We start from the raw sequence: 23,277 nt of genomic DNA on the forward strand, positions 1-23,277 counted from the left end.
GGGGGGGGGGGGGGGTGCAGAGAGACAGACAGACAGACAGAATCCAGAGCAGACTCCAGGCTCTGAGCTGTCAGCACAGAGCCTGATGTGGGGCTTGAACTCACAAACGGTGTGATCATGACCTGAGCTGAAGTTGGATGCTTAACCGACTGAGCCACCCAGGTGCCCTAATTTATTTTTATAGCATTTTCCACTATCTGAAATTAATGACAAGTATTTTGTATCTCTCGCCATTGAATACTGGTCCATGAAGGCAAAGGCTTGGTGTCTCTTGTTTACTACTGGATCCCCCAAATCTAGACTAAACTTGATTCATAATGGCTGATGAATATTATGCAGTTTTGGAAAAAGAGAGAGAGATTTATGTGTATATGCTAAAACAGAAAAATGTTCAAAATACACTGTTAGGTGACAAAAGTAAATCACAAAGCAATATACACAAAATGATCCAACTATGTAAAAATGAACATGAGCACACTATGGACAAAGAGAAACATATCTGCACAGTAGAAATCAAGAAGGACACAAAATAGAGTGAACAGTAATTATTTCTGAAATATGAGGCTGAAAAAGAGAGGAAGGGGGCCTTTCACTTAAGTCATGCTCTCCCTAAGTGAGTATTTTTTACCAGCATGTTATCACATGCATAGATTTTGTGAAACCTTTCTTAATCCCTCCAAATGCTGTAAAAAGCCCACACACAGTGGGTACTCCCTTTCCTAATTAACCTCCCATACAACTTAAAGCCTCCATTGGGGCGCCTGGGTGGCTCAATCGTTTAAGTGTCCGACTTCAGCTCAGGTCATGATCTCACAGTTCATGGATTCAAGCCCTGTGTCAGGCTCTGTGCTGACAGCTAGCTCAGAGCCTGGAGCCTATTTCAGATTCTGTATCTCCCTCTCTCTCTGACCCTCCCCTGTTCATGCTATCTCTCTGTCTCTCTCAGAAATAAATTTTAAAAAACATTTTTTAAAAAGCCTCTATTATATACTTCTACAACCTAGCACATTCTGAAACACTGTATAAATACGTATCTGAATATTTGTTAGTTTTTGGTCTAGTCCAGTTTAAGAGCTAAAGAAAACTCCCTGGTTTATATAGCAGATCAAATATACACATTTATTTCCCTTCAATAAAAGATTATTTAAGTAGTTTTAAAAACTTTAAGAAATAAGAAAAAGAAATATTATTACTTTACAAAACGGAGACATCTTTTAAAAGAAAAGAAATCATTGGGGCACCTGGAGTGGCTCACTTGGCTGAGGGCCCAATTTCAGCTCAGGTCATGATCTCTCTGTTCGTGGGTTCAAGCCCTGCATTGGACTCTGTGCTGACAGCTCAGAGCCTGGAGTCTGTCTCCCTCGCTCTCTGCCCCTCCCACCCTTGCTCGCTGGTGTGCTCTCTCTCACACACACACACACACACACACTCTCTCTCTCTCTCTCTCTCTCTCTCAAATAAGTAGACATTAAAAAGAAAAGAAAAAAATGAAATGAAACCATGGGCTGGGGAGAGTAACTAGTGATCTAGTATAGGGATTGGCACTTTGGGGTAAAACAATAGACTCCTAAACGTCAGAACACAAAAGCAGAATTACCAGCTTCACCCTACAGTAAAGCCTGTCATTAATGAAGACAAGATCTCATAGCAAGCTCTTCCACTAACCCTTAAATCTCAGTGATCCCAGGAATCGGCAGCTATTTGAGAAAAAGCCTATAATATGAATGAGATCAAAATTAAAAAAAAAAAAAAATTACCCTAGGGGCTCAGGCAGTTAAGCGTCCGTCCAATTCTTGATTTTGGCTCAGGTCAGAATCTCACAGTTCATGGGATTAAGTTCCTAGTTGGCTTCTGTGCTGACAGGGTGGAGCCTTCTTCGGATTCTCTATCCCTCTCTGCCCCTCCCCTGCTGGTGTGGGCACTCATGCTCTCTCTCTCAAGATAAACATTTTTTTAAAAAAGAATTCTTGGGGTACAGGGTGGCTCAACCAGGTAAGCTTCCAACTTTGGCTCAGGTCATGATCTCTTGGTTCGAGCCCCGTGTCAGGTTCTGTGCTGACAGCTCAGAGCATGGAGCCTGCTTCAGATTCTGTATCTCCCTCTCTCTCTGCGCCCCTCCCCCACTCACACTCTGTCTCTCAAAAATAAATAAACGTTTGGGGCGCCCGGGTGGCTTAGTCGGTTAAGCGTCCGACTTTCGCTCNGATAAGATAATTAAAGTAGCAATGATAAACATTAAAAAAAATTTTTTTAAAGAATTCCCCTTTTAAAAATCAAAAATTAGGGGTGTCTGGGTTGGCTCAGTGGGTTAAGCGTCCAACTTTAGCTTAGGTCATCTTNTCTCTGTCTCTGTCTCTCTCAAAAATAAACATTAATAAAAGCAAAAATCACAATAAAAAATAAAACATTTCAAAGAGAGTCAAGAAGACTGTGAACCCATAAAATGAGAAAAGAGTTGCTGGTGTGGGGGTACAGGGAGAGAGAATTCTGGAAGATTTAACATATGACTGCCAAACTAAAACTGAAATCTAAAAATAAAGGAAATAACCCAGAAGGACAGAACAAAGAGACAACAGGATGGGGGAAGGGGGCAGGAGCTAATTCAGGAAGTCCAACAAGGAGTTACAGAAAGATATAAAAGGTATCCAAATTGGTAAGGAAGAAGTAAAACTTTCACTATTTGCACACAGCATGATACTATTCTCTCTCCTCTCTTCTCTCTCTCTCTCCCTCTCTCTCTCTCTCACACACACACACACACACACACACACACACACCCCTAAAGATATCACCAAAAACTATTAGAACTGATAGATGAATTCAGTAAAGTCACAGGATACAGATGAATTCAGTAAAGTCACAGGATACAGATGAATTCAGTAAAGTCACAGGATACAAAATCAACATACAGGAATCTGTTGCATTTCTATACTCTAATAATCAACAGAAAGTGAAATTATAAAAAGAATCCCATTACAATTGCACCAAAAATAAAAAAACACCTAGGAATAAGCTTGACCAAGAAGGTGAAAGACCTGTATGCCAAAAACTGTAAAACACTAATGAAAAACATTGAAGAGGACACAGATGGACAGATATTCTATGCTGGCTGATGGGCTGGAGGGACACAGACTGTGTTAAAATATCCACACCACCCAAAGCAAACTACAGATTTAACGCAACCCCTATCAAATAACAATAGTAGTTTTTACCGAACTAGAACAAGTAATCCTAAAATTTGTATGGAACCACAAAAGACCCCAGAGAGCCAAAGCAACAGTGAGAAAAAACAACAAAACTGAAGGTATCATAATCTCAGATTTCAAGATATACTACAAAGCTGTAGGAAGCAAAACAGTATGGTACTGGAACAAAAACAGACACAGTGATCAACAGAACAGAAAACCCAGAAGTAAACCCACAATTATATGGTCAATTAATCTAAGAGAGAGAAGGCAAGAATATACAATGGAAAAAAGACACTCTCTTCAACAAATGCTACTGGGAAAACTGGACAACTACATGCAAAACAATGAAACTGGACCACTTATACCATTTACAAAAATAAACTCGAAATGGATTAAAGACCTAAATGTGAGACCTGAAACCATAAAATTCCCAGAAGAAAACATAGACAGTAATTTCTTTGATACTGGCTTTAGAAAAATTTTCTAGACATGTCTCCTAAACCAAGAGAAATCAAAAGAAACATTGGGACTATACCAAAATATACAGCGTTTGCACAGTGAAAAAAAAAATCAATAAAACAAAAGACAACTCCCCAAATGAGAGAAGGTATTCACAAAAGATACATTTGATAAAGGGTTAATGTCCAAAATATCGAAAGAACTTATACAACTCAAGACCAAAATAAACACAGATAAATCCAATTTCACAATGGGCAGAAGATACGAATAGATATTTTTCCAAAGAGGACATGCAGATGGCCAACAGACACATGAAAAGATGCTCAACATCTCTCATCATCAGGAAAATGCAAATCAAAACCACAAAGACATATCACTCCACACCTGTCAGAATGGCTAAAATCAAAAACATAAAAGTCAGCAAATGTTGAGGAACCCTCAAGCACTGTTGGTGGGAATGGAATGCAAACTGGTGCAGCCACTGGGGAAAACCATACAGAGTTTCTTCAAAAAATTTAAAAATGAAATTACCATATGATTCCATAATTCCATTACTGAACATTTACCCAAAGAAAACAAAAACGCTAATTTGAAATAATATTTACCCTACCTTGTTTATTGCAGAATTGTTTACAATTGCCACGATATGGAAGCAACCTGTGTCCATCCAAGGAGAAATGGATAAGATGTGGCGCATATATACAAGAGAATATTACTTGTCAATTAAAAAGAATGAACTCTTGCCGTATGCAACAACATGGATGGATCTAGAGAGTATTGTGCTAAGTGAAATGAACCAGAGAAAAACAAATACCATACAATTTCACTCATATGTGGAATAAGAAACTAAACAAAGAAAAACAGAGACAAACAAAAATGGACTTTTAAATACAGAGAACTCATAGAAGGAAAGCAGGTGAGGGGTATGGGTGAAATAGGTGAAGGGAGTTAAGAGCACACTCATTATGATGAGCACTGAGTAATGTACAGAACTGTTGAATTATTACGCTGAACGCCTGAAACTAATATAACACTGCATGGTAATTATACCTGAATTTAAAAATAAATAAAAATTTAAAAGAAGTTACAGAAAGAGAATGAAGAGATAATTAAATAAGGGAATTTCCTTGAATCAGTGATCAAAAATCTCCCAACAAATAAGAGCCCTGGACCTGATGGCTTCCCTGGGGAATTNGGGAATTTCCAATAACTATGAACATTAGTCATTACAGTAATTTAATAATAATGGAAAGAATCACATCTAGACATCTTTTAGCAATTTCAATTTATTTATTTTGAAGATTTTATTTTTAAGTAATCACTACATCCAACATGGGGCTCAAACTCACAACCCTAAAACCAAGAGTCCCACATTCCATTAGCTGAGCCACCCAGGCACCCCTAAGCAATTTCAATTTAGAAAGGACAAAAAGAAAGCTCTGAAGAGTTTCCATACAGAATGACAAAACACATTACTCACAAGGGAACAAGAATCATAATGTACCAAGACACCTCCTCAGCAATAACAATGGATACTAGAGTATCTTTGAGCTCTGAGGAGAAATAGTTTGCCATTGAATAAAATAATACCACTCAACTATAAGGGCTAATGAAGAGGTTTTCAGATATGTCAGATTTTTAAAAATTACCTCCTATACAATCTTCCCTAGAAATTTATGTGAGGGATGCACTACATTAAAACAAGGAAGTAACTCAAGAAAGAATAAAGGTCCAGTTAACAGAATAATAAAAGTGCAAAAGCTGTGACACGCAATATCCAGAACTAAGCAACGTGCAACAGGTCTAGATAACATCTAGTCCAAAATGAAAAAAGAGGTACAGGGGAACCTTTCCTCAGGGGGAAAGTATTCTCATCCATAAAATAAGAGTGATTAAAAAACAAACAGTGGGTAAAGCTGGTAACATGGCAGAAACAATTGTGACACATTAAAGAAAAAAAGGCCAGAATCAACTCAAAAACCAAGAAACAATACAAGAAATATATATTTATATCATTGCAGTTACAGACACTATTCACTGATTTTCAGCAATTAAAGGCAAGTCATAGGCAAAGTATAAAGGAATACAGAATACAGATGTTTTCAACCTTGACAACGCCAAAGTAGAAATGAGATACAGGGGCTTAAAGGGGGAGAAAAAGGCGAAAGTGGAAGTACTAATATCCTCAATTTTACTACTTGGGAAAGTAAGGCAGACAACCCATTTTAACATGAAGAAAAGTCTATTTTATTACATAAGTTGCAAAGATAACAGAGTATGTATGAAGGAAGTAGATATGAGGGAGTCAAATCCACATTTATCAAAGCAGTAATCAATCTGAAATTGATATATCATAAAATCAGCTTCTCAGACACAGTAATACCACACAAAGAAACAATTTAAAATTCTCCTTTGGGGAGTGGCACTAAGGATGAGAAAGGATTTTTGACCTTTATTATAAGCATTCTGATCTGACATCTTTGGTTTTTTTTTTTTTTAATATCTTTTTTTTTCTGAGAGAGAGAGAGAGAGAGAGAATGCAAATGAGGGAAGGGCAGAGAATGAGAGGGAGACAGAGAACCCCAAGCAGATGAGGGGCTCTAACTCACAAACCTTGAGACCATGACCTGAGATGAAAGAAGAGTTGAACACTTAATCAATTGAGTCACCCAGGCTCTCCTGACTTCCTGCAACTATACACACGTATTACATTGTAAAAAATTTTAATGGATGTAAGAAAACGCCTCAAAGAATACTGTTCTTATGAAAAACACAATGAGTAACACATCCTGCCTACATTTTTCCTAATACAATGTATAAAATTTCCCTTTTTTCCTAATATTCTTAGGTGCCAGGTGAAATAATTTCTGAGCCTTTAAAATCATCTTTAGGAGCACCTGAGTGGCTCAGTCAGTTAAGCATCTGACTTCAGCTCAGGTCATGATCTCATGGTTTACAGGTTCAAGTCGCATCCGGCTGTGTGCTGACAGTTCAGAGTCTGGAGCCTGCTTCAGGTTCCCTGTCTCCCTATCTCTCTGCCCCTCCCTTGCTCACGCTCTGTCTCGGTCTCTCTCTCTCGAAAATAAATAACATTTTTAAAAGTTAAAATAGGCACTGATAGACAAATAAGTCAAGCTACAGATGTATATACTATTATCATCAAAACTTATATAAGCATCACTCCATATCTAACTAAAACTTAAATTTAATTCACAGTACTTCAAACCAAGCCAAAACCTTCCATATACACAGTTTCTCGATTTTAGTATTTATTTCACCAAAAATATGGAAATGTGTCTTTAATCTAGACACCTTTTGTCTAGATTGCTTTAGATTTTATTGCTGTTAGCGGCACACACAAGGGTATTTCAAATTCAACTGGCCTAAATTTGCTTCAGTTTTCATGGTCTTTTCCCTTTGTACTTTTCACAAGAAATGTTTTAAGTAATAAAAATTTATCTCATTATTTTTTAATCTGTCAGAACCTGAAATGGAAAAGATATTTAATATTTATATGTAACACAAGGTACAAAAAGGAACTTATTAATTATGATTCAAAACAATTTACTTAGGACAAATAATGTTGGTGCAAAACTAGAAAATAATTGACTGGCAGCAGGGCCAAACATAGGGATAAGACCAAATTCTAGGAGAAATATTCCCAATTTTAACCTATGATGAAAGATTCATGTGGTATCAAAAATGGCAATAGGGAAATATTAAATAAGTCCCGGATAAAAAAAGATTTTTATTGTTTTCTGTTTATATAGGTGGTGGCGTCTTTATATAGGGAGAAGGCAGCTGATGGCAAGGCCTGCAGCAATGTGCTTTCTAGTATTTACAATATTCTACTCAAGAAACAAGTTTTTCCTCTATAAAAACATCTAAACGCAAACTGGGAATTACTCCTCAAAACACAAATTACATTGTGAGGAAGGCTCATATAATGACCACATTTTTCTTTACCATCAGCAGCACAAGTTAAACACCATGAATCTGTGCAGCTGTTCCCAGGAAGAATCGGTTTGGGTCCACTTCTCCATTAGGAACCAAATGGCCATGGCAGCCCACAAAATGCACATGTCACATTTCAGCCAAGTCACTGACCCACTTTTCCATTATCCAAGCAACATAAGGCTAAGAAATATTAAAAAATAATTTGCCAAACTCCTCAAAAACCAAAATATAAGAAGCTATTGCATGTTTTGTGTTTTGACACTTCAGAGAAATTACATTTTTGTCATTAAAATGAATCAAAGAAAAAATGGTTCACTGCTCTTTAATAAGACATCACGCAGCTTAAAAAGAATACACTATCTCACACTGGTCTCTTATTTTACACTTTTCATAGGTCTAAATGTTAAAAACACATGCAGGAAGAAACTGCAACAATAAAGATTTTTTTTTAACAAGTATGACACCGTACATTAGAAGCAGTAACTGTTTATTCTAACATATACAGTATCAAACGTTTTAACTTCAAATTTATCTTGTTAGAATACAATGTCTCCAAATCAACTGTCCTTACAGAAAACAAAACACATATTTCACTATTATTTAACCTTTAGAAAAGTGGTCAAGCAGGACTTCCCGCCCTTGTTTTAAAAAAAAAAAAAAAAAGAAAGAAAATGATTTCTATTGTAAATTAGAAACTGCTCCTTTAATATATAATAAAAATTATTCTAGAAGGAATAGATTATGACACTTAACATATACTACAAGGTTCTATAAGAAAAAACATGTAACTACTGCCAGTTTACATCTGAGATTAAGTATGTTAAATAAATAACTATATTTAAATATTAAATATCTTAGAATAGGTAAGGTAATAGGAGTAATAGGTAATATGAGTTTAGTTGTGAACATAATGAAGTTAACCATATACTTTCACAGTTTTACTGAACAAAAAGATAATGTACTTAATTCATCAAACCGGTTTTCTCTCAGCTCAAAACAAGTTCTCTAAAACACTTGAGCTTGGGGCTCTTTAAAATTTCTTGTATTTAAATTCTAGCAGAGTACCAGAAGAGATGTCAAAATGCTGGTTACAAAACTAAGGATTTTACTTTTTTTTTCTTTTCTAACTGGGAATTAAACACACACGAAGAAATACATTGAAAATCCTCAAACCGGGTATAAAATACCTGAGTCAAAATGTTTTCTCATAGAGTTTTCAAATTATAAAAATATCTCAAAATGTGTTAAATTCATGTTACCATTTAAAAATTGTAGAGGTATGTCTGGTCTTATGTATACACAATTTATACAGAATTGGAATCAAAATGCTCAAATACTCTAAAGTAACTAATAAAAACTACTTTAAAAACTAAGTGAAAAATCTTGAGAACCAAGAAGGTAAAGCCATTGCCATTACCCTTCTATCAGCTTCCAAATCCAGAATATAAAACTTTTTTTTTTAATGTTTGTATTTATTTCTGAGAGAGAGACAGTGCGAGCAGGGTAGGGTTAGAGAGAGAGGGAGACACAGAATCTGAAACAGGCTCCAAGCTCTGAGCTGTCAGCACAGAGCCCAATGTGGGGCTCGAACCCACGAACAGTGAGATAATGACCTGAGCCAAAGTCGGACGCTCAAACCGACTGAGCCACCCAGGCGCCCCAAGATGAAGATTTTTATCCCGGAATCCAATTTAGGTTTGTAGATCAGGACAGAACACACAGCCATAAAAGCTTTATATTCTGGGGGCGCCTGGGTGGCTCAGTCGGTTGGGTGTCCGACTTCGCCATGGTTCGTGGGTTCGAGCCCCGCGTCGGGCTCTGTGCTGGCAGCTCAGAGCCTGGAGCTGCTTCCGATTCTGTGTCTCCCTCTCTCTAACCCTCCCCTGCTCGCTCTCTGTCCCTGTCTNTCAGAAAAGGAACGAAAAGTTTCCACCCTTAGGGCATTTGGGGTTCTGGTTCTTTTTATTATCATTTTATACTTTGTACCTAAACCGTCTTCTAAAACGCGCTGCCAAANGCACCCTCCCCAGGCACCCTCCGGCAGCTGGATCCCAGAAGGCAGGCCCCGCAGCGCCCCCCCGGCCAGGTCCCGACGACCTGACCCCACCGCAGCGCCCGTCCAGGACGCTGCAAACAAGCATTACATTCTCCTGCAACTTCTCCTCCGGCTCTGAGAACCTCCGGCCACACACACCCACCACCAAACACAGGCACAGACACACACTCGGGGAGCTCACACGAGTGAGGAGAGGGAAGTAGGTGGAGAGAAAGCTCGGCCGGAGAAAGTAGATCCGTGCGTCTCAGGCGCCTCAAAAAGGTGGGATGGATTTCTCCAAAGCCCAGACCGGGACGTCGCGACAGGCACCCAGCAGAAAGCCCTCAAAGTTAACTCTCCGCTCACCGGCTACAGGAACTCTCCCCTGGGCCGCTGATTTCAAATCAACCGAGTCCATGTTATTATTCCATATTGTTTAATGAATTCTGTGGGGACCCAAGAATATAAAACAAAGGGAAACCAACACGTTTTGTGTCATCTTGCATGAAAACGGTTAGGACCATATGTTAACCCTATCAGTAGGTCTCCAAATCCTTGCTAATCTAGTATCTCTAGACTGAGAAGGTCAAAACTGAACATGTTAACCACCCAAACTGGTCTGCAATGGCTGCCAAAACTCTCCTGCTCAGGTCTCTCTCTCAACCCGCAGCCTTCTTTTCCCACTTAACAAAGGGATTTTTCCTAAAACAATTCTAGTTCAGGTGGTGCAACCATTTTTGCCAAACTTCTCCTTTTTATTTATAGATGTTTATCATTTTTTAAATATATGTTTTGTTTTTTAACCACCCTTTCCAAACCTCAAAACAAGCATCTGTAATTATGGACAATTACCCTTCTGCTCAATAAACAAACGATCCTACTTTTCCTTCTCAAACTTTCTAATCCTCAATGAAGCTGGCCAAGTGTTTTCTACTCCTGGCACTGAACAAATAAAAAGAAACATTATGTAACTGTAGTCTACTTCGGTTGTCCTAATAAACTAATAAACTAGCTTAAATGATGATTTAACAGTAGTCTTAGTTACCAAAGAACCTTTATTTTTTTTTATTTATTTCTAGGAGAGAGAGAGAGAGAGACAGCGTGAGCAGGGGAGGGTCAGAGAGAGAGGGAGACACAGACTGAAATTGGCTCCAGGCTCTGAGCTGACAGCACAGAGCCCGACGCGGGGCTGGAACCCACGAACTGACCTAAGCGAAAGTCGAAAGTCGGACGCTTAACCGACTAAGCCACCCGGGCGCCCCAGAACCTTTATTTTCAAATAAACAAATATTTTAAAAGCTGTGAATGGGAGTGAGGGGGTAGCAGGGTAAATGGAAGCCAAGTCTGTGACTTTGTTTCCACATAGGCCAAGTCAAGAAATTTCTTTTTTCAGATCTAGTATCCTGTAAAATCTTACCAACTCAGATTATAGATCTTTCATATACTATTCTCCAAATCTAAAATGTTACAGTAATCCTACTAAAATTCAGAATAATAAAACTGACGGAGCTAGATTTAAACTACAACCAAGAAAACAGCCGCTCTACAAAGATGCTGACTTCATGACCTATGCTTGTGTGCAGATGGACAGACTGCAGAGAAACCCAAGTTTTTTGGTCAGAAGCAAATAACTGAAAAATGTAAGTCTATTCTTTTATTATAACAAAGTCAAACAATGTCATTCCCATAAATCATCTATAATGAACTGTGAAATTACTTTAAATGCTTTTAGAAGACACACTGCAAAACAGTTTCTACTTTTTATTTCCACTATAACAAAAGAGGTTTCAAATGTGAATAAAATTCTACCCATTTCAATTCCAAGAGTTTTATTCTTTTTGTTAATGGTTTTCTTTTTTATTTTTGAGAGATCCCACATGCCAGCGGGGGAAGGGCAAGGGGCCGGATCCCAAATGGGCTCCATGCTGACAGCAGTGAGCCCAATGTGGGGCTCAAACTCACAAAGAGTGAGATCATGATCTGAGCCGAAGTCAGATGCTTAACCTACTGAATCACTTAGGCACTCCTCCAAGATTTTTATTCTAATGAAATTAAATTTATAAAAGTCTTTTAGAAAATATATGTAACACACAAAACTTTGTCAAAAGTGAAAACTACTAAGATTTAACAAAAACACTCTATTTGGAGAAATCATTTCTATTATCATCAATTAACAGACTTCCTTCACTTAATCATTTTGGTTTTGAAGCAAAAACTAAGATGCTACAGAATGGCTTATTCTGTGTAATGGAATCCTGCCAGCAGCAGAAAGACTAATCAAGTACCATTGGCTTTAATTAACTTATCACTCCCCCTCATCCACCTCATGGCTCCCCTCACTTCCCCCACAACTTCCCCTACAATCCTAAACATCACCTACCGAAGCAAGCTACAGAAATTAGCAGCACAGGGCAGTTAGGTGCTTCGCAGAAGCACAGGGCTGCTCTTCCCTAGCTACCAATACAAATATTGGGGGAGGAGGCGCCTGGGGGACTCAGTCAGTTGAGCATCAGACTCTCGATTTCGGCTCAGGTCATGGTCTCACAGTTCTTGAGACCGAGCGCCATGTAGGGCTGGGTGCTGACAACGGGAGTCGGCTTTGGATTCTCTCCCCCTCCCCCACTCACACACGCGCATCTGTCTCAATTTTTTGTTTTAAATACTAAGGGAGAAAAGCACTAAGAGTTCAAGAAAGATATGAAATATGTGATGGCAAATAAATAGAACCACCTTGAATTTATGTTACATGTTTATCTGTGACTCTCAAAATGTTCAACCATTTTTCATTAACACTATGAAGTAAGTTAACCTCTCAATACATACAATGATAAAAGAGAAGGTTCAGTACTAGTTTTAGGTTATCAACAAAAGAAAACAGGAACAAAACCCAGATTAAAACTTGAAGAGTTTCTCCTTCTAGAACTGCTGTACCCTACTAAATGAGAATGGGACTGAACAAAAAGTGCACTAAACAAAATCCTTTAGGGGCGCCTGTGAGTCTCAGTGGTAAAGCATCTGACTTCGTTCAGCTCATAATTTCACAGTTCATGAGTTCAAGCCCCGCATCGGGCTCAGTGCTGACAGCTCGGAGCCTTGAGCTGCTTCACATTCTGTGTCTCCCTCTCCCTCTCCTCCTCCCCCACTCAAGGTCCCTCTCCCTCTCTCTCCCTCCCTCTCTCAAAAATAAACATCAAAAAAATGTTTGGACTTCCCAAAAGTTCAAAAACCCTAATAGCGTTGTTATTCTAATCTACAACATATTTCTTAATTCTCTTCTATTTAGAACTGAATAAAACTGAATAACTTACACAAAAGGTAATCTTCTATATAGCCAAAGGAGGCAAACTACTTACATCAAATGTCTTAAAATGTTATATAGAGCTTAATAATAAAATAAAATGTTAAGAATGTCCTTCCTCCAATAAACTATGGACAAAACATGATTGAGCAATTGATAAGATATACAAGTAGTAAGTTTCAAAAATTTCCAATATCCTACTATTCAAATAAGTAAAAAATTAAAACTGAAGTACAGTTTTTCAATTACTCAACTAAGAAGATAAAGGTTCTAAAGTACTATACATGACAAAGGTTCATTAAAACTGGTCCTAATACACATTGCTGGTGACATTAAAATTTGATACAGCCCCTTTGGGGAGCATTTAAAATTTCCAATAAAAATAGTTCTTATTTAGTAGGAACTTAACTGGGTAATAGGCACTGTTCTAAAGGCTTTCAAAACATGTACCCTCTTCAATTCCCTCAATAACCAAAGACAGGGATTTTATCATCATCCCCATTTTACAGATGAGTAACAAATACAGAGAGATTAAAGAGTTCACACTAAGTCCCACAAGTAGAAAGTAACAGGGGCAGAATTTAAGCCACTCATCTCTGTAGATCAAGATTCATAAACTGCTGGGGCGTCTGGGTGGCTCAGTCGGTTGAGCGTCCAACTTGGGCTCAGGTCATGATCTCATGGTTTGTGGGTTCAAGCCCCACATCAGACTATGCTGACAGCTCAGAGCCCGGAGCCTGTTTCAGATTCTGTGTCTCCCACTCTCTCTTCCCCTTTCTCTGCTCGCATTCTGTCTCTCTCTCAAATATAAATAAACATTTAAAAAATTTTTAAATAATAAATTTTTAAAAAAATTTTTAAAAGATTCATAAACTGCTTCTTTCCTATAAGCTGGTGATCCTGGGGCACTTAGGTGGCTCCGTCAGTTAAGCATCTGGCTGTTGATTTTGGCTCAGGTCCATGATCTCTCGGTTCATGAGGTTGAGCCCTGCCTGAGTTGAGCTCTGTGCTGACAATGTGGAGCCTGCTTGGGATTCTCTCTCTCCCTCTCTGCCCCTCCCCTATTTGTGTGCTGTTTCTCTCTCTCTCTCAAAATAAAATAAACTTAAAGTAAATTTAAGCTAGTGGTCCTGCCTATGGAAACCTGCCCTATAAAAATAATCCAAAATTATGAAAATGATTTTATCTACAAAGATGTCTGCCAAAGCATTTTACATGGTATGATAAAAATAATAATATTAAGTAGAAAAATACAAATGACTGAGGGCTGTTTACATCAGTTTACTCAGTGGAAAATTAAGCAGCTTTCACAAAAGTTACGAAGATTGACAACATGGAAATTTTCTCTTACATGCTAAGGCAGAAAGTAGGTTACAAAAATTCTGTATATACCGTCATTAATACAAAAAAAAACAAAATATGCACATGAAAAAGTGGGAGAGAAAACAGATCAAAAGAACACTGCCTTTGTTAAGAGTGGCATGAAATTGTGTGAATTTCTTTTTCTCCATATTCCACATTTTCTGTAACAAAAATATAATTTTTTATACTGAAAAGTATTTGAAATAACAGATTACTAGGATTAGAAATCCAGTTTCTATGATAACAGAAGAAATTCAGACTCACACTGAAAAAGACAACTGTTTTTGACACGTTTTGGTAAACAGAAGGATAATATAGTTATATTTCAAATATTTTAGGAAAGAATTATAATCTCAATCATGGTAACTTTATTTTTATTTTTTAATGTTTATTTATTTTTGAGAGAGAGACAGAGGCAGAGAGTGAATGAGGGAGGGGCAGAGTGAGGGAGACACAGAACCTGAAGCAGGCTCCAGGCTCTGAGCTATCAGCACAGAGCCCAAGGAGAGGCTCAAACTCAGAGGCTCATAATCTCAGGTGAGATTATGAACTGAGCCGAAGTCAGACGCTTAACCACCGGCTGAGCCACCCAGGCACCCCTCAATCATGGTAATTTTTAACTAAACAAATTCTATTTTAGCTAAAGTTCAAATTAACGCCAACCTACCACTATTATCCCAAAGATCCTGAAAGAAAGGGCCTACATTTGACAGTAGACTCTTAATAACACAAGTAGATTAAAAGTTACCATGAACTGGATAGGGGGTGGGGGGGGAGGTACCTGGGTGACTCAGTCGCTTGAGCGTCTGACTTCAGCTCAGGTCATGATCTCACAGTTCATGAGTTTGAACCTCACACAGGACTCTCTGCTGTCAGTGTGGCATCTGCTTCAGATCCTTGAACCCCTGTCTCTGCCCCTCCCCAACTTGCGCTCTCTCAAAAATAAATAAACATTAAAAAAAAAAAAAAGTACTAGGACTGGGTAGTATAATGGTATCTCCTAAACAGAGATTTGATATAGAATTCTGGTGATAAATCAAGCCTAAAAATAATTTTTAAAATTTGAAATGATCATTAAGTTCTTAACCCAGCATCATTCTCCAAAGGCAGCCCTGGCAAATATCAACAACCTCAGGACACCTGTCACCAACGCTATGCCACGGCAGCACTCGCACAGTCCAGCGACTCCACAGGGAACAGTCCCTCCCTGCCCCAGGGAGGACAAACCAAAAGATAAAGGAGCCAGACAAGAAGGGTTAGTGGGAGGGGTAAAGCGTCACTAAAGAGGGAAGCGGGCTGAATGGCAAAGACAAGGGAAAAATAAAAGCAGAGAAGTTAGGCCAGCAACAGAAAGGGAAAATAATTCCTTAACTGCCTGAGCCACCCAGGTGCCCTGGGAAAATAAATTCCTGATTTAAACGAGTTACTTTAAGGGGGGGGGAAATAAATCTATATTTTGGTTTTATTCCCAACCTTCATCACCCTTACAAAATCCAAGTCTAACAAAAATGTAAACATAAGGATATCAAAAACTTTGCATTCTGTTTATTGGGGACACAATGCTGAAAGTCACAGGCACCATGTTCAAGGAATGCATAGTCTAACCCATCACCTCCCTCAGCTGTGTCCTGGCTGACCTGCGAAACCGCTGAGGCTCAGTCTCATTACTGCAGCACAGGGTTTGTCAGAAGCACTTGCTTCCTTACTGTATCTGAGGGACTAAGGTTTGTAAAACTTTACTTGAACACAAATGACAGCAGTTAGGGTTGTATGTGAAACAAACTCACTTCCACTCACTTGCACTTCATGCTTTCTAGGGTGGAATCACAGTACACACCCTGACACGCACATAAGGCAAGCTATCAAAATGTATTAACACTCAGGCAGGAGCACCATCCCTTTAAGATCACCTGTCAAGTGATTTCCTGTAAGGAAAAAAGCTCTGATGCTGTGTTTACTTCCTAAACGGTTCCTTTCAAGGACTCAATTTTGAGGAGATAAAAACCTCCATCTCTTTCTGCATCCAAGAAACTTTCCTTCATAAGGTCCTCTATTTTTAGGAGCAAGTTGTTTGTTTTTTAAGTAGGCTCCATACCCAACATGGGGCTCAAACTCATGGCCCTGAGATCAAGAGTCGCACGCTCTAAGTCACACACTCTACTGTCTGAGCCAGACAGGCGCCCCAGAAGACAGTTTCTTGTTCTGGGGCCTATTAACTTCTATAAAGCTTCTGGATAAGCTTCAGGGGGCCACTAGAACCTCCCCCATAAATTGTACAACATTTGTATACCTATATTCATTTATGCTTTCTTCTAAGGAATCTGATAATATATCCAAAGGGATCTGTAACTCCAAAAAAGATTAAGAACCACCCAACATTTAACTGATGCCACACTATGAGCCTCTGATTCTGATCAGTTAGGCAGTTTTCCTCTCTTAAGCTTCCTGCTTAATTCCTGACTATTTAATGTTAATAAAATTAACAAATTGAATAATGCGCTTGGAGTACGTCAGGCACCATTCTAAGTGCTTTATACACGTTATTTTTCACAACAACCCTAGGAAGTAGGTGCTGTCATTGTCCCACTTAGACGAAGCAACTGAAGCACTAACAAGTCAGTTGCCAAAAGGCACACAGCCGTCCTGTTTGAAAATTGTAAAACTCTCAAAATGAAAAATGGCCATTTGCTGTGTGCACACTTCCTACTTCTTAGCTAATATGTCTTTCTGTTTAACCCTCACCTGAGTCATACAGAAAATTAAGTGATTTTGTTGTCAAAGACTCATCTCTGCTAGGCTGTCAATTACACAGAGCACTCAATTCAAGAAAGACCTTAAAAGTAGTACCACAAGTGCTGAAAGAGGAACTTGAAAGACCTTCTTTTCTGGGACAAAAATTGGTTTGGGATTTTTAAATTAAGCATGTAATCAGCTACAAGTTATTTAGATGTAGAAAATTCTGAAGAACCTACAAAAAAAAAAAAACACTAAAATTCCTGATGAATCTACTAAAAAACACTAACACTAGTAGTTCGGTAACACAACAGAAAATAAGACCAATATACAAAAACCAATTATACTTCAGGTGTTGAGCCCAATCTCTCTCTACTACTATAAACCCCACCAGAGAAACCCTGAATAAAGCCTGCCTTACCATCTTACAAAAAAAATTAAAAATAAAAAAATAAATTGTATTTCTATATACTACTAACAATTTATAAATAAAATTAAGAAAATTCCATTGGTGGGGCACCTGGGTGGCTGAGCCAGGTAAACCTCTGACTGTGGCTCAGGTCATGATCTCGCAGTTCATGAGTTCGAGCCCCACATGGGGCTCTGTGCTGGCAGCTCAGAGCCCCTGGAGCCTGCTTCCGTTTCTGGGTCTCCCTCTCTGCCCCTCCCTTGCTCACGCTCCGTCGCTCTCTCAAAAATAAGCAAACATTTTTTGAAATGTCTTTTTTTTTTTTTTTTAAATAAAACAGTTACACTGGGGCACCTGGGTGGCTCAGTAAGTTGAGCATCCAAGTATTGATTTCAGCTCAGATCACGATCCCAGGGTCATGGGATCAAGCCCTGCATCAGGCTTCACACTGAGTGTGAGACCTGCTTAAGAATCTCATCCTCTCTGTCTGTCTCTCGCTCTCGCGCTCTCTCACTCTCACCCTCACTTGTGCTCTAAAAGGAAAAATAAAGTAATTCCATTTACAACAGCATCAAAAAGAAGTGCTTAAAAATTTAACCAAAAAAACCACAAAGCCTACACTAAAAATATAGTTTTATAAATATAAAATATTGCTGAAAGAAATTAAAGACAAAACGAAGAGATATATGATCTCACGTACCAAAATAGTAAAGTATCCATTCTCTCAAGATTGATTTAGAGATTCGATATAATCCCTATCAAAATCCCAGTATTCTTTTTGCAGAAACTGACAAGCTGATCACAAAATTTATATGAAAATGCAAAAGATCTATAATAGGCAAAACAACTTTGAACAACAACAAAGTTGGGGGGATTAGACTACCTGATTTCAAAATTTACAACAAACCCTTAACAATCAAGAAATTGTAATATTCTCATAAGGACATACAAATCAGTGGAAGAGTCCAGAAGTAAACCCATACATTTATGATCAACTGATTTTCAACAAAGATGCCAGGACAATTCAATGAGGAAAGAACAGTCTTCAACAAATGGTGCTGGAATGACCGTATATTCATATGCAAAATAAACACAGACCTTACCTCACATCATACACAAAAATTAACTCAACATATCACCGACCTTAATGTAAACCCTAACACTATAAAACCTTCTAAAAGTAAATATACCTTTCAATCTTAGGCTTCACAAAGAGCTCTTAGATAGGACACCCAAAGCATAACCCCATAAGAGAAAAAAACTGATAAACTGAATTTCATCAAAATTGGAAACCTTGGCATTTCAAAAGACATCATGAAAAAAATGAAAATAATAAGCCACAGATTAGAAGTAAATACCTGTAATCATATGACTCATAAAGGGCTTGTATAAAAAATATATAAAGAAGGCAAACCATGGGAGCACTTGGGGGCTCAGTCAGTCAAGCACCTGACTCTGGATTTTGGCTCTGGTCGTGATCTCACGGCCCTGAGATGGAGTCCCACATCGAGCTCAGTGCGGATGATGGAGCCTGCTTGGGATTCTCTCTCTCTCTCTCTGCCCCTTCCCTGCATTCGCTCTTGCGCACTCTCTCAAAATAAATAAATAAATTCAAAAGGAAGGCGGCGGCAAACTCTGGATATAGTTCAAAAAAAAAAAAAAAAGGCAGTACTTGCCAGGGGAAGGAAGGGAGGGAGGGATGAATGGGCAGAACAGAAGATTTTTATGGAGATGAAACTACTCTGTATATCATAATGGTGGATACAGGTCATTAAACATTTGTCAAAACCCACAGAATGTACAACACCAAGAGTGAACCCTAATGTAAACTATGGACTCTGGATGATAATGATGGTAAGGTAGGTTCATCAACTGTAATAAAGGTACTACTCAGATAGAGGATGCTGATAACAGGTAAGCTATGTATGTGTGGGAGTACGGATAGTATATGAGAAATCTCTGTGTCTTTCTCTCAATTTTGCAATGAACCTAAAAGTGCTCTAAGAAAATTACGTCTGACACATATACATATGTAAAGAACTCTTATGACTCAAAAATAAGACACACACACCCAAAATTGGAGAAAGATTTAAATTGATACTTCACCAATAGAACTGATACTTTGCCTTAGAAAAGGCAATCAAACATTTGAAAAGATGTTCAACATTATAAATTAGAGAAATGCAAATCAAAACCACAATGAGATACCACTACACACCCACTAGTACAGCTTAAATTATAAAAGTTTACAACTCCAAGCATTAGCAAGGATATGAACCTTCATACAATGCTAATGAGAATGTAAAATGGTACAGGAACTTTGGAAAAGTCTGTAAGTTTCTTAAAAAAAAAAAAAAGATAAAAGATACACTAACCATATATAACCAAGCAATTTCTATTCTTAGGTATCTACCCAGAGAAATGAAGCCATTTGTCCAAAACCTTTATCTAAATGCTCACAGCATTATTCACAGTAGACAAAATATTGTAAACCATCCAAAAGTCCATCAATTGTGAACTGATAAACAAAATGTGGTTTTGGAATACTACTAAAGAAACAAACTACTAATAAATGCAACAGCATGGATGGACCTCAAAGACATTTTTCCAGGCACAGGTCTACATTTGGTCGTTAACTAATGGAACCTAGGATAAGTACCAGTTACTGNTTCATCTTTAAAGGGTAATCTAAGATGTCAGGCCTGCCGGTTGGCACTTTGTTTCCTAATCCATAAATCAAAGACACTGGAATTGAGGATTGTGAAGTTCTTTCTAGTTCTGAGGCTGGATAATTTGAAATAAAAGTTAAGCAAGTATTATTTCTTGATGAAAAAGAGAATGTAAAATTTCTTATGGTTCTCATTCTGGTCCCTGTAACATGATAGATGGGGTATATACTCACTCTGTACCATCATCTACCTGCCAAGGTTATTTTCTAGCTAAGATACACTGTTACTCTTCTGTTTAAAATCTTCACTGGCTCCCTACTGCCTACAGTAAAAATTCAAAATTCCCAATTTACTTTCCTTTCCTCATTTTCTCACATACTAAACTGTTGGGATTTTTTTTGTTATGTTTGGTTTATTTGGTTTGGTGAGTTTTTTTTAAAAAAAAAAACTTTATTGAGGTATAACTGCAAAACTGTAAGATATGTCAAGTGTATATCATTATTTGATACACATATATATTGTGAAAGGATTCCTCCTATCTAGTGAATTAATACATCCACCAACTCACATATTTATCTTCTCCTCTTTCAGCAAATTCCAATTACATGGTACATGGCTATCCACTACAGTCACCATGCTGCACAGTAGATCCTCCAACTTCATTCATCTCACAGCTGAATGTTGGATCAGATATTCGTAAAAATCAGAGACCAGAGTTGGACACACCTAGATCCAAATCCTGACTCCATCGCTTACCAACTACATGGTCTTCCTGGAACAGTTCCTTCATCTGAACTAAGGACCCCACCGCGTGTGACTGTTAGCCCTTCTGGGAAAGCCCTAGAAGCATCTAACCCTTAATGGCCATGGACTAGTTGTTCCACACTCCCTTGTTCTCTTCAGTCAAGTTTGTTTTCATCCTTTAAGACTCAGCTCAGATATTTTCTTTTCTTCAATTCCCCTGCCTTAAGTTCCTCCTTCTCTAAGCTTCCTGGCACTTTCCACAATCTTCCATTACAGGATTTGTCGTTCTCCATGATAGTGTACACTGAATCCGCAGAAACTGAGGGCAGGGACCCTCTTATTCTGGTTTCTCCTGTGTACGTTGCATAGTACATGCTCTTTAAAGTTCATGGAAAACAGACAAAGGAACCCTGACTGAAAAATAAAGCATATGCTACAAAAACTTATTTCGGGAAAACAACAGATTTTAAGTCACCTATAATCTCACTAATATTACATACCAATTTTAACATTTCCTGCCTTTCCTCCTCTCAGGTGGGTGGAAAAAGGAACCAAGCATGAAGTACAGTAGAGAAAGAATCAAGAGCCCAAGTCCTAAGCCTCCTCCATTATTCCTACCTCTGGAAAATGTTCTGTACGTGTAACAGTATTATTAAACACATCCCCTTAATTAATACGCTGCGGTGCAGCAGTCTACCAGATGGTCACATTCAATTCTAGGTAGCTAAACAAAGTCCAAAGTGAAATACGAATTTTTGGATGAAAATAGATGTTACCCTGTGTGGTGTTTATTAGTGCTCTTCACCGAATACTTCTAGTTCTCTCTCCAGAAATATGATAGATGTCATTTCTGTGCCCTCTTGAAGTTAGGCGCCACCATGTGACCTCCTCAGGCCAATGAAGTGTAAACAGAAGTGCCAGGTGCCACAGCTTCAGGTCTTTACGAGCCAGAGCACTACCCACGGAAGTTCTCTTTGTCCTGCCCTGGCAACAGGGGGAGACAGGGATGGCGTGTCCCTCAGCCTAGGTGTAACGTGGGGTAGAGCAAACCCTCCCGGCCGGCCAGGGATGCACACGGAGCACGAGCAGGAAATCAACTGCTACTGACCGAGACAACGGAGGCCTGACGCTGTCCGTCACCCCCACATCTTCCTGCTTTTCTGAGAGACACAGTGTCAAGGGGCTTAATATCCCTCTGCATAATCCCAATGTCCACATTTGAGAATGTTCTGCACAAAGTTGGGACTCAGGTTTATTAGCAGACTTTTTAAATATGGAATGAATTTCAGGATATTTTTAAGAAAAAATATATAGTCCAAAGGTTAGCAAAATCAGCAAATATTTTCAGTGAAAAGATTTTTAAAGTTAAAATAACTGCACATTTAAAAAAAAAAAAGGCTAAGCAGGGGCAGCATATAAATGACAGCACGCTATTATTCCCCTATTCACCCAAAGTAAATACTTCAGTGACTTCCTCACCCTGCTGAGGCCAAAACCCAGGGACTCGGGCGGGTTCAACAGAACCCTCAGTGGTCACCACCTGGCAGCTGGCCCTCAGTACGAGGTCTATCTGCCATCTCGAGTGCTCCAGTACCCTCGTTCTCGCACAGGAGAAAACCTCAGCCTCCAGACACAAGCTGGTTGCTCACAGTGGTGGAGACTACCGGCTGCTTCTGCACGTCCATCCCTCCCTTAGCAACAACACTCTAAATCTATTCTAGGCAGCAATGCACTCGGCTGCAGGATGACAGTGCCAGCCTCCTTTGCAGCCACTTATGGCCAGCCACATGACTAGGTGGCATAGGGCACTTTTCAGAATGGTGGGTTAATGACAGAAATTGCGCCCTGGGCCTACCCTTCTTCCGTTCTACTTCCATGGACATGGATGTAATGTAATGACTAAGCCTCTAGGAGCCACCATGGAATCTGAGGGCAAAGGCCATATTCTAGAAATGTCTGAGCAATGAGATAGAAGGAACCCAGCCCCCGATGACTCTGCAATGCAGAGGGACCACACCGGCGCTAGCACCTACCCTCCAGACTGGGACGCGAGAGAAGTAAACATTCCTATTCAAATCACTGTTACGTAGAGGTTTTCTATCACATAAAAACGAACTTAATCCAGACCCAGGAAGAGAACCAGGTATCCTGACACAGAGTCCACACACCTCCAGATACGCAGAAGACCTCTGTAAAAGTCAAAAGGTAAAATCATATCTTTTTGAAAGTTGATCATCATAATTGTTTTATCTTCCCATTACAAATTATCTAACTAGTGCCATCTACACGGTACATTTTTTAAATACCATTTACATGACCCAATAATAAAAATCTACTTCTATTTCAAAGTACCTTAGTGAAATGAGGGGCAGAGGGTAGCGGGCAGCCTCATGTAACTATCTCAGTGAAAGAAGTTGGAGAAT

At 38.8% G+C, this 23,277-nt stretch overlaps 1 protein-coding gene across 1 annotated transcript in view; it reads right to left on the minus strand.

Annotated features, from left to right (window-relative positions):
* KMT2C (lysine methyltransferase 2C) overlaps window positions 1-22,934 on the minus strand; it is a 272,429-nt gene extending 249,495 nt beyond the window's left edge. The window contains exon 1 of the mRNA XM_077761227.1: window positions 22,888-22,934. Coding sequence (XP_077617353.1) covers window positions 22,888-22,919 — 32 coding nt within the window. The 5' untranslated portion in view covers window positions 22,920-22,934. The remainder of the gene's footprint in view (window positions 1-22,887) is intronic.
* Between the last annotated feature and the right edge of the window lie 343 nt (window positions 22,935-23,277).

This window comes from Crocuta crocuta, unplaced genomic scaffold (genome assembly GCF_008692635.1).
Source record: "Crocuta crocuta isolate KB4526 unplaced genomic scaffold, BGI_CrCroc_1.0 scaffold408, whole genome shotgun sequence".
NCBI lineage: Eukaryota > Metazoa > Chordata > Mammalia > Carnivora > Hyaenidae > Crocuta > Crocuta crocuta.